Source organism: Gambusia affinis, linkage group LG19 (genome assembly GCF_019740435.1).
Source record: "Gambusia affinis linkage group LG19, SWU_Gaff_1.0, whole genome shotgun sequence".
Lineage (NCBI taxonomy): Eukaryota > Metazoa > Chordata > Actinopteri > Cyprinodontiformes > Poeciliidae > Gambusia > Gambusia affinis.
Genome location: NC_057886.1, coordinates 53,954 through 66,963, shown reverse-complemented (window position 1 = coordinate 66,963; position 13,010 = coordinate 53,954). Strand labels below are relative to the sequence as shown.

The following is a 13,010-nucleotide window of genomic DNA, read 5'->3' as shown; positions in this document are numbered from 1 at the left end:
TTAAGTCAGATTCCATCAATAAATTTGTAATTGATTATGTTTCAAATAACAGAAGCTGCATTGTGATTCTAACGAATCACAATGATTTCAAATGGCTTTGTTTGCCTTTGAATACATTCTCCAACTTTTCCATCAGCCATTAAAAATATTCAAAATGTTGCTTATGCTATTGCGTCCAAGCAGTCATTATTGTGGCGTTTTTTTAATGTCTTATCAAAATATTAACCTGCTGTCTGTGTTGACGAAGCTCATAGGATTTTAGGAGCGATTGCATGGTACAGTGGCGGCTTTGTAACAACTACAAGCCCTATTATGATAAGCCCAAACAATGTAGAAATGGGAATAAAAGGACAAGTGGTTTAAAAAATTCTCTTTCCAAATATTAAAGTGTGGTGTGCATTCAGCATTGTCTTCTGTACTCTGATGCTCATAAATGAAATTAACTTACAAGTTTGAGATTAGACGAAGAGCATCAGAACATTGCGTTTCAAGTCTTTACAGCCTCCAACAAGTCTCCCCCCTATTTTAACATCCATAATTTATGTGAACTGAGCAGTGTCACTGCTGATGAAAAGCACCCACACAATCATACTGCCACCACTGTGTCACTGAGAGGGTTTTAGGGTTGATTTTTGTACTTGCACAGCAATTTCTACAGCTAGAGTTGTCTCCCCTCTGATCACAGCGTCTGTTTTCTGTATACCCTACACCAGTGGTCTCAAGCTGCAGGCCTCAAGGGTCAGAGTCCTGCAACTTATGACAAAGCAAATGATAAGGCGGAACTAAATTACACATATCTGTTCTACATACTAAAATTAAATGTCAAAATTGCCTCAGTGACATGCAATTTTTGTAATAACGTTTTTAAAAAAGACAGGCTTACTTCATATGTGTGTACATTAAAGTGGCATGTTTAATGGTAAGTGTCTCCTTAGCACTTCAATGATAAGTGTTCATTAGCAGAGCCAGGTTTGCTGAACAAGAGACATCTTAAAGGTGCAAACCTGCACCTCCAACTCTCCTTTGAGGGACGGAGGTGGACTGACTAATGCTTAGTGTCTTCAGTTGGAAGAAAACAAATGTGCCAGTACTACTCTCATATGTCATACAAATATGAAACAGAAACAGGGCTGATATTTTATATAGACTTGTTGATTGATTTATAGATCAATTATACAAAAATTACAAAGAACAAACCCAGTTTTTTGAGTCAATCCATGACTCAAATTCAAAGTGCCTTGGAAACAGTATCTCATAATGAATATGACAAATATAACATTAAGAAAATAGGTTTATCAATAAACTAATTGATAACTGGTTGCAACAAACCTTTGCCACCAGCATTCATCTACTCACAGTAGAGGAGGGGTAACATTGCCCTAACATTGCACTTATATGAAATTGGTTTATAATTTATCTTATCGTTTTCAATTGCCAAGTGAAACAATGTATAAAATAAAAACATATATGTGAACACTGATATACTAATCTACTGTCTTGGGGAGAATTAGCTTTTTCTAATATGCATTTTTATGTTTTTCTTGTTTATAGTCAAAAATTCAGTGCAGGTTCCTGTGTTTATGTGTGTGACAGGAAATTTTTATTTTTAAATTTACTGTCTCTAATAAAAGATCCTACCAAGGTGTGGGTTTGCAAATTAGCCTGTGGCTAACAGGTTGCTCTGTTTCTCAAATGTAATGCTGTTTAATGTGCTGTCCTTGATTCAATATATTTGAACTGACTAAATGTATAGTAAATTAATCTAATTATATTTTGACTAGACAAAATGCCTATTTAAGATATCTTTAATTACATTCTAATATATGTTGTAAGATTTTAACATTGAATTGCATCGGGTCTTCTATTCAAAACGCAATTTTGAATAGATACATTTCCAGATACATTCAAAATATATCTGAAAATGTGTTTCAGATATCTACAATTAAATGATGAGGTTGAGATTTCTCGCTTTTTGTTCTGTTTAGTCATAGTTCTAATTAAAGATATCTTAAATATAATTTTTAGATTGTAGCTAGATAAATTAGACTAGTGCAAATCAATTTGAAGATTTTGTGAATGCAAATAATGACGAGGCAAGACTGAATTAGACATACCTGGAATTATAAGTAGTGACTCGTGAAAATTCCTTTTAAGATATCTCTAAGTGAGCTAGAGATATCTTTAGACAACTTTTCTATTTGAGATATCTTGCATTAACATTCTGACTGGTCAAAATGACATTATTAATGAATTACTCTTGTCAAAACATCACAGAAATACATAGCAATTTTAAATTTCAATTTTAAAGAATGAAAAATATATATAAAAAAAAATTTGAAAGAATTTTTTAAAATGCTCCATTTTCAACTTGGGAATACTTCAAAGAATCTTTTGCAGGACACTCAAAATTCTGCAGGCAAAACTTTGGACAGCTGAGTGGTAGCACAAGAGAAGCTTATGCGCATTTCTTAATTCAGACATTTAAAATTGTAATTTTGATTAGCTATAATCACGTTCGACAAATCTTAAATTGCATTTATTGATGTGTATGGCAGGCCGTTTTAACATAACACTCGCTTTTGACTACTTAATTTTTAGATATCTAAAAATGCCTTTTAACTAGACAAAACTACATTTTGACTAACAGGAATGGTAATTTAGAATATCTGCATTTACATTATGACTAGTAAGAGTAATGATTCAACATATCTCCAATTACAGTTTCAGGAGTCACAATTTCTTTCAAGTTATCTCAAATGACGTCACCGGACCTGTCATTTGACGGGACACATGTCCGTGTTACAATTTAAGATATATTGAACGTAATTATGACTAGTTAAACTTACATTTTTAGATATCTGAATTAAGAATTGCGGGCATGGAAGTCCCTTTGTTCTGTCCAAACAGTTGCCTGCAGAATTTTACATTTCCTGCACAAAATTGACAGTCAATGCCACAATGTAAAAACAGCTCGACAATGTTGGCTATACGTAGATTGCAAAACGTCATGGAGTAACACTTCTTTGGTTTAACTAAGTACGAAGGATGTATTTCCGGCGCCAGAACAGCCAAAAGTGCTCTGTCAACCCATTTTCACGTTGAAAATTTAGCCATTTTGAATAGCTACTTTCTTTTTTTCTATTTTTCATTATTTCATTGAACTTTCAAAATACTACGTAAGTCGGTGACGTTCTCACTATGCAGAGTCCAAAGGTTAGTAATCAATAATGTAATTCTAGTCAAAATATTGATTTAAGATATTTTAAACAGAAAATATGTTTTATAGTGGGCTGCACAGTGGCGCAGTTGGTAGAGCTGTTGCCTTGCAGCAAGAAGGTCCTGGGTTCGATTCCCGGCCGGGGAACTTTCTGCATGGAGTTTGCATGTTCTCCCTCTGCATGGTGGGTTCTCTCCGGGTTCTCCGGCTTCCTCCCACAGTCCAAAAACATGACTGTCAGGTTAATTAGTTTCTCTAAAATTCTCCCTAGGTGCGAGTGTGTGTGTGCATGGTTGTTTGTCGCAGGGCAACACAGAGACATACAAGACAGACTGGCAACCTGTCCAGGGTGACCCCGCCTCTCGCCCGGGACGCAGCTGGAGATAGGCACCAGCAACCCTCCTGACCCCATTTAGGGAAGAAGTGTGTAAAGAAAATGGATGGATGGATATGTTTTATATCTTAGATCGATAGAAATTGTATTAGATATCTCTAATTCATTTGGAGATATCTGGAAAGAAAATTTGACTAGTAAAAATTGCAATTCAAGATATCTCTAATTTAGTTTAGAGTAGTCATTATTTGCTATTAATTTAATTTTAGCTAGTCAAAACTACATATCTCCTATCCAAAAATACATTTAAGATATCTTCAATTAGAATTCTGACTAGTCAAAACTAAATTACAGATATCTTTAATTTACTTTATGACTGGACATAATTTAATTGTAGATTCTTTGAAATGTGCGTTTCAGATAGTCAGTAATTCATTGTGGATATCTTGAATTGAAGTCATATCTTACTGGTAAACATCTCTGACGTCATTTCAACTAGTCGGAATGTAATTATAGATGTTCTAAATAGATATTTTACCAGTCAAAATATAATAGGAGATATCTTATTTTACAAATACGTCTAGTCATAAAATGTCAGATATCTTGAATGTAAGGGTGGTAAAAACAAATTTATGTTAAAACGACCATCAAATGTCAGCTCTAGTGACGTCATTTGAGATACATAGAAACGAATGTTATTGGAGATATCTTTAGTTATTATTGTTACTAGCCAGAATGTTAATGTAGATACCTTAAATTGTCATTCTAGATAGTCAAAATGCATTTTTAGATATCTAGAATGTACGCATAATCTGTGAAAACAGAGTTTATGTTAAGAAGGCCTGCCATATGCCACTTCACACAGATTCACTTAAAGAATTGCCTTTAAAACTTTGCCACTTAAAAGTCTCGTTTTCTTTTCGCTAAATGATTTGTAGGTAAGTCAGATAAGATACTTTGTTTTTTTTAAATGTTGCACAAGTACTTACACTGTTTAAACTGTTCAACATTTTGCCACGTTTGTCATAAACAAATAATGTTGCAGCGAAAAGTCTCTTACGGCTGCTGAACACCATCCAATCAGACTGAGTCTCTCTTTAGGAAGCTACTGCTCTTCAGACAGTGAAGGCTGAACTTGGTGTTTGAGGTGCGTGATTCAGCTCCCGGAAACGGTTTATGTAGTTCTCCGAAAAGATGGAGCGCCTATCGTTCTGAGACGTATATTCTTTTAAGCAGGCGAGCAGCTCAGAGGCGAAGGATCTGATGATGATGTCCTCTTTCTATCATCCGCCCAAGGAGGCTGAGATGGCGGCCATGACGGAGCCACTCTGCTTAGAACGAGGTATGATTCCAAGGAGTGTACCATTCATCGGACAGCTAGCGTCTGCTCTTATCAAAATGAGCAGACGGTTTTTAAAATGAAACATCATCTTCCTCCTGTGTTCATGTCCATATTCACGCTGGTGTCTTTTAAAGTCACGAGCTTAAGAACGAGTTCATACTTCATTATAGGCCTTTAATTGAGCCATTTACTGTTTCTGATTATTTCTCCCTTTGATTAATCTTTTTCATTTGTTCATTCAGGAAACAGAATCATTTTACTATCGTTTACAGAGGGTCTGCTCTAAATCCTATGTTGGGGGATGCAAATACTACTTGTAAAATGCATACAGCTACAATGACAAGTGAAATACATATTTAACTACTGATTACAATTCTGAAACTCTGTTGATGTGTCAAGATGTTTATTTCTATTATCAATTTTATCTTTTTATTTTCATATCATTTCCCTGTCTATATTATTATTAATAATAATACTTAATATTTATTAATACTTTCAATTTATTATTAATGAATAATAAATGTTTATTTATATTGTCTTAGCACCATGACAGGTTGCTAAGAAGCGAGTCGACACACAAGTATGTTAGGATAGCAATGACGTCAGGGAAGTCCTCACCTGTCAGAAATACTACAAGAATAATAAGAATAATAGGAATAATAAGATAATTTGTATAAGATAATCTATATTGGTATTTTTGCCCTGTGGTTTGTACTATAAAGTATTTATTTTTTATTTAGCTTAACCAATTTTAACTATCACTTCAAAGTTGCTGAATTGTTTTTTCAAATGGTAGGAAGCACAGCTGATGAGGGTCCTCTCAAGGCTGCTTCCTTTCCCCTCTTTACATTTTGTACAAGGACGACTGTCACAGCCGGCATGATAATAGGTGAATATTAAAATTTGCTGATGACTCAGTGATAGTTAGTGATAATGAACATGATGCTCATGGCCCTGTGGTCAATGAATTTGTTGACTGGTGTGATAAAGCTTTTCTTTCATTAAATGTACAGAAAACAAAGGACATGTGCACTGTAAAATGTAATAAGTTCACTTTACTTAAAAAAAGTTAGGAAACCGATTGCCTCAAAATCTTCAAGTAAAGTAGCTAATTCATTTTAAGGTGTTATTGCTAAAAATAACTATGTTTAGACCACTCAGATAAAGGCAGTAAACTTGAGTGCCGTTAACTCAAAATCATTAGTAAAGTTGACTATAAAATGTCAATTATGACTACTTCAAATTGTGAGTTATGTCAATTAAGCAGTACTCATTAAAATAAGTTATACTTACACGTTTAAGAGTTCACATTACTTGCAAAATATCAGGAAACCAATTGCCTTGATATGTTCAAGTAAGATGAACCAAAAGTGTTAAGTTATTGGAACGAAGAGCCAACAGACAACAGTTTGAATGGAAAAAAATGTTTAATAATTAAAAAAGTTTACCTTAAATACAAGGTTCTCAAGTGTGGTTACATACACACTAACCTGGAAACAAAGTTTTCCATAGACCTTTTTAGGGAAAAAAATGACATGACTTTTTTTCTAGGGTAGCCTTCAATCTAATATTGAATCCTTCAAATGGCCCTCAGTCTTTGTTACGGCTACTCTGGCGTCTTAACAAGCCTCCAAAATTTCTCATCGCCAGAGTAGTCCTCAGGAGGAGGTCTCCGACTCGTCAAAACCATTAAGCCATTAAACCATTAAACCTTAATTGTTAGCCTTAGCAAAGTAACAATTACAAAAATAATATTCATAGGAGCCTAGTATCTAGCAAAAACATGACATAAATTTAATTATAATCATTTTGTCTGGGAATGCTATCTAGAGCCTTTCAACATTCCTAATGTTTAGAACAGTTCATAGTAAGTATTAAAAAGTCTTATTTCATTCTGCTGCCTCCATTAAAAGACAGAGTTTATCTATTGGTCGCTTGATAACATTGGCTTTGGTTTTAACTAAAACACTTCTAACAAATCCTTTGGCATCCGGAAAAGTCTTCATAACACGGCCCATTGTCCATGCACTCCTTGGTGCCAAGTTATCCACAATAACAACCAGATCTCCAGGGCTGAAGTTCCTCCTTTTGGTGTTCCACTTGCTTCGTTCTTGCATAAGTGGGAGATACTCCCTTATCCAACGTCTCCAGAAAAGATCTGCAAGATACTGCGCTTGTCTCCATCTTCTTCTTGAATATTGATCCGTTTTTTCAAAGACTCCTGGTGGTTTGGTTGCCTTTCCTTTCAGCTGGAGTAAATGGTTGGGTGTTAGAGGTTCCAAGTCATAGGGGTCATTTGACACAGAAGTAATTGGCCTGTCATTTAGAATGGCTTCCACTTCACTTAGTGCTGTTGACAGGGTTTCATCGTCCAGTGTTTGTTCCTTTAGAACAGATGTGAGGGTCTTTTTAATTAGACGTATTAGTCTTTCCCAGACTCCACCGTAGTGAGCCCCAAAAGGAGGCTTAAAAATCCATTTTATTCCCTCTATTAAAAGAGTCTTTTGGATTTTTTGATGATTTAGCTCTCTTAATGCTTCTTGTAGTTCCTTTTGTGCTCCCACAAAGTTTGTTCCACAGTCCGTTCTGATGCTCATCACTGATCCTCTTCTGCAGATGAATCTGCGTATAGCATTTATGCATGAGTCTGTGGTTAAGAAATTTGACATCTCCAGGTGGACAGCTCGACTCACCAGACAGGTGAATATGACTCCCCATCGTTTCACCTGAGCTCGTCCCCTTTTTACTTCAATAGGACCAAAGTAATCAATGCCAACATGGCTAAAAGGAGGTAAGTCAGGATTTAAACGGTCCTCAGGAAGGTCTGACATTTTCTGTTCACCAGGTTTTGCCTGCATGCGTCTACAGAATACACAGCTCTTGATAATTTTTCTGGCTAAAGAGTTTGCATGAGGGAGCCAAAATTTCTGCCTTAACTTAGACAGCATGTGGCTCCTTCCTGAATGTCCAACTTGGTGATGAATTTGTTGTAAGATGAGGTAAGATATTTGAGAACCTTTAGGTAAAATGATCGGGTTTTTCTGGTGAATTGGCATTGCGCTTTTGTTTATCCTGCCACCAACTCTCAAAATGCCGCAATCAAGCATCGGATCCAGTTTGAGGATGGTACTTCTTGAACTGAGAGGTTTGCCTTGTTCCAAGTAAGTAAATTCACAGTGAAAGTAGCGTTTTTGTTCAAAACAAATTATAGCTTTCTCTGCATTCTGCATGTCCTCCACTGACAGGTTTTGGGTCTCATGCTGATTTTTCAACTTCTTCCTCATTCCTGAAGACATGTGCGTTTGATTTTTTCTTTGCTGGCTTAGCGGTAGAAGATGTCTTTTCACCTTTAATATCCAGGCTACAGACTTCTGAAGTCTGTTCCATGATGAATGATACTCGATTAGTCTGCATATTGGATGTTGATCCTCCACTATCACACTGTTAACTGTGATCTCCTTTCTCACCTCAGGATCATTTGCTGGTATTTCTTCCAGACCTTCTGTGTGGCTCGGCCATGTTCTTTTTTCTCTGCTGAGATATTCAGGACCGGTCAGCCATTTTGATCTTAGGAAAGCTTCCACATAAAGCCCTCTTGATGCGTCGTCGGCTGGGTTGCATTTTGAACTTACGTATCTCCACTGGCTGGTGTGGGAGAGGTCATGGATTACTGCAATCCTGTTGGATACAAAAGTGTGAAATCTTTTAGTTTGATTGTGAATATATTTCAACACAGATGTACTATCTGTCCAGAAAGTTGAATCTGTAAGTGGTAATTGCAGCTCCTTCTTTAGCATTCGATCCACCTTTGCAGCCAATGTTGCTGCTGTAAGTTCCAGTCTAGGTATGGTCATCTGCTTCTTTGAAGAGGCCTCTAGCTTTTCAAATATGAAGCAGATATGGATTTGACCTTGGTGATTTGATAATCTGAGGTAGCTTACTGTACCATAGCCTGACTCACTTGCATCACAAAAATGATGCAGTTCAGCAGTTTCCATGTGATTGAAATTTTCAGGCTTTATGCATCTTGCAACTTGAAAGTCCTGTAGCAGATTTAACTCCTTGAGCCATCTTTGCCAGGGCTCTGCAAATTTCTGGGGAATGACATGGTCCCATCCATACTTGGATCTGCAGAGTTCCTGGAGTAATTGTTTAGCTTTTAAGACAAAAGGAGAAAGAAATCCTAATGGGTCGTATACTGAACTCACTGTGGAGAGTATACCTCTTCTGGTAACAGGTCGACTCCTGATGGCTACTTTAAAGCTGAAGCTATCACTGAGAGTATCCCAGTGGAGACCAAGTGCAGACTCAACTGTTATTTGTTCTTTCAGCTTTTCTTTGTCCAGATCTAGTTCCTTAAATGCTCCAGCTCTGTGATGTTCAGGGATGCTTGCCAGCACTTCCTGGCTGTTGCTGACCCATTTTGTTAATGTGAAACCTCCCTCACTGCATATTCTGGTGAGATCGGTGACAAGCTTTATTGCCTGGTTTACTGTTGCCACTGATCGGAGACAATCGTCCACATAAAAGTTACTTTTAATGGTTTTAATAACTTCATCAGAATAGTGCTTCTGGTTGTCAGTAGCAGTTTGATGCAGAGCAAAGTTAGCAATGCTTGGGGATGATACAGAGCCAAAGAGGTGAACTTTCATCCGGTAAACCTCAAGAGGTTTGTTAATGTTCCCTTCTGGCCACCACAGAAACCTGAGGAAGTCTCTGTCCTTTTCATCCACATAAACTTGATAAAACATTGCCTCAATATCTGCCATTACTGCAATTGGTTCTTGGCGAAACCTTAACAGTACCCCAATAAGGGTGTTTGTTAAATCGGGAACTTCAGAGAAGTTCCTTGGTATGAGGATGTACAATCAAACACCACCCTCAGTTTGCGCTTTCGCTTATGGTAAACACCATGATGCGGAATGTACCAGACATGTCCATCCTCCCTGCAAAGCTGCTCTAATGGAACCTTTTCTGCATATCCCTTTTCCAAAATGTCCTCCATGAAGGATGTGTATTCTTCTGCATACAACATATCCTTCTTAAACCTTTTCATAAGGTGCAGTGTGCGTTCCTTAACCACTTTATAGTTATCAGGCATAACTTTGTCTTTATTTCTGAAAGGAAATGGTAGGTGATAATGTTCATCTTTAATATACAATGAGCCAGAAGCAATCTCCATAAAACACTTATCCTCAACAGACATCTCATTTTTCTCCTCATACAAGTTCTCAGAGAAATCCTGGTTATATTGTCTGATGAGTAAATCCTTCAAATCAGTAACCGAAATTCTGTTACTTGACACTGCAATAGGCCCAAAATATTCTGTGGTACTATCAACACCAAGTGGTCCAGTTACCACCCATCCAAGCACTGTTTCCATTGCATACGGTCCGTTATCATGACTGTTTATTATTCTCCATGGCTCTAATGCTCGAGGAACATCAGTTCCAATGAGTAGTTCAATGTCTGCCTAAATTTTCTTTAAATGGACACCCTTGAGATGAGGCCACATCTCCAGATCAGCTTGTGTGATTATGTTTTCTTTTGAGACAGGTATTTTATCCTGTGTGTAAACCTTTGGCAAGTCCAAGTATGTGCAGCCCTCCAAGTCTCCCACCTCTAGTCCTCTAACCTCATAGGTTCCTGCAGGCTTTTCCTGTCCCATTGTTCGTAGAAGTATCTCAGTTTTGCGTCCTTTCAAACTTAGTCGGTTCATCAATCTTTCAGTACAAAATGTTGCCGTGCTGCCCGGGTCAAGGAAAGCATAGGTCTGAATATATTTGTCCCCTTTTGCCACCTTAACTCGGTCGGGAACAATTGAAAGTGCACATTCTCTCCCGGCCCTGGTTGCATCACCTGCTGAAACAAGAGCACTGCTTATGGGAGTTACTTCAGTCTCAATTTGACTGTCCTGCTGCACAACTTTTGCACTTTTAATATGAAGTACTGTTGGATGTCTCATTTGACAAACTTGACACATTAATCTCCTCTTACAATTTTTGCTTAAATGACCTTTTAGTAGGCAACCAAAGCAATATCCATGACTTCTCAAAAATTCAACCTTAGTATCATGTGACTCTGTTTTAAAACGCGAACAGTCAGTTAAGTTGTGTTTTCCCTCACAAAATCCACAGTGATGGATGATGGGACTGGGTATCGTTTCAGGAGGTGGTGGAGGCAAAACTGATTGCTTTATAGCACATCCTGTTTTCTCTGTAGATACTGGTGTTGCAAAGCTGCTGTTTTTACCTCTTATTGATTTTAGCTCACCTTTGCCTCTTGGGAATGTTTTTTTGATTGTTGTTTGGTCTTGAAGGTCTCCAAACAAAGGATCCAAAAGCAAATTAGCATAGTTTTCCACAAACTCGACAAGATGTTTAAATCTGACTCTCCTGCCAGTTCTCTGTTGTATTTCATAAGCTGTGGTTCGCCATCTTTCTCGCAGTTTATAAGGTAGTTTGGATGCTAGCAGCCTTAAATTTGATGGAATTTCAAGTTCCTCTAAGTACTGTAAGTCCCGCATTGCATTACAACATCCTCTCAAATACATTGCATATGCATACAGCATTTTTCCATCCTCAGCTTTAATCGCTGTCCAGTTCAAGGCTTTATCCAAATAAGCTGCAGAAACTTTCATTTCATTTCCGAAGTGCTGCTTTAATAGTTGTTTAGCTTCTCTGTAGTCTTTACTTCCTTCGGCTTGTAAACAACTGCGGACCAACTCCCTTGGCAAACCAGATGTAAATTGTTCTAAATAATATAGTCTGTCTTTATCATTTCTAGTCCTGTCTTCAATTAATTGTTCAAATGCATGAACAAAGGAATGGTATTCTAATGGGTTACCATCAAACACAGAAATATTTCTCGGAGGTAACAAAGACAGGTTTTGCTGGCTGACAATGAGTTCTGCTATGTCATTTTGTCTTTGAATAACAACATTCAAATTTTCATTATCAGCAGTAACCACCACATTTTGATAATCTTGTACAGTTTGAGATGCATTATGATCGAAAGTTGCAGCTTCAGTTTCACTTTCAGTGGGATTCCCACCTTGAGGCCCATTCTCTGCTGTGCCCAAACTCCTAGGAGAAGACCTGCATCTCTCAATAATAGTCTGTTGGAGTGGAGTTTTTGGTATAACACCTAGCTGCATGAATTCCACCTTGCCCTCTCTCGAATCTAGTTCTTGATGAGAGCTATAATATTCATTCATGCCGTCCCTTAAAGATGGTTTCTGATCCACCTCATCACTTTGCAAAGTCTTTATTTTAGCAGTTGATGCTGCAAGATCAGCTTCTAGCTCAATTTGCTCCATTCTCAACTTCAATTTTGCTTCCTCTATTTGCAAATCATGTTTCTCTTTAAAGGCAGCGACTCGTGCCAATGCAGCAGCCTGTTCTGCTTTGGCCTTTTTTAACTCTACAGAGACTGAGGAAGATCTGGATCTTGATGATCTAGTAGAAGAAGAGGATTTTGATCTCTGTGATACATTAGATATGCTGTCAAATGGTCTGATTGTTGATTGTACAATGTCTTTTTTCCAGATTTCAACATCTTTCAAAAAATAATTTAAGTTAGTTATTCGAGGCTCAAACCAGTCATTGTAATCATTGTCCTTTACTTCCTCTGATAAGAGCTCTTGAACCAACTTATGAGCATTATTAAACTCATCCACAGCTTCTTTAAATGCTTGCACTGAATCATTGACGGCATCAACATTTCCTGCATCCGTCATCAAAGCCTTTATTTCATTGATTTTTCTGGTGCAGGCTCCCAATCTGCCTCTGCGCGAAAGAACGCACACCTTTAACCTGTCCTCATACGTAGGTGCAATTTCCGGTTCAGACATTGTTAATGATCACACAGATCCCTTCTCTTTCAAATAAGTTCATCAATAAGCATTCTTCTTTGCCACAGTCCGTTTCCAAAATCACAAACTTCGCTTTCTGTACTCATCGATATTTTCTTTGTAGCGCAGCGGCGCTTCCATTCATAAACTCGATCAGCTGATTTTACTCACGGCCCGCTGACGGCTTTCTTTGTTCGTCTGAGAGCGATCGGCTGGTGATAGGCTGGATCCTCCAACTTTGAGCTTTTCTTTTCAAGTCATCAGT

General features: G+C 37.5%; 1 protein-coding gene across 1 annotated transcript in view; it reads left to right on the top strand.

The window, feature by feature from the left end:
* The first annotated feature begins 4,578 nt into the window (after positions 1-4,578).
* The window catches only part of lin7b (lin-7 homolog B (C. elegans)), a 49,890-nt gene continuing 41,458 nt past the window's right edge, over positions 4,579-13,010 (top strand). Inside the window, exons 1-2 of the mRNA XM_044099785.1 lie at positions 4,579-4,698; positions 4,788-4,893. Coding sequence (XP_043955720.1) covers positions 4,815-4,893 — 79 coding nt within the window. The 5' untranslated portion in view covers positions 4,579-4,698; positions 4,788-4,814. The remainder of the gene's footprint in view (positions 4,699-4,787; positions 4,894-13,010) is intronic.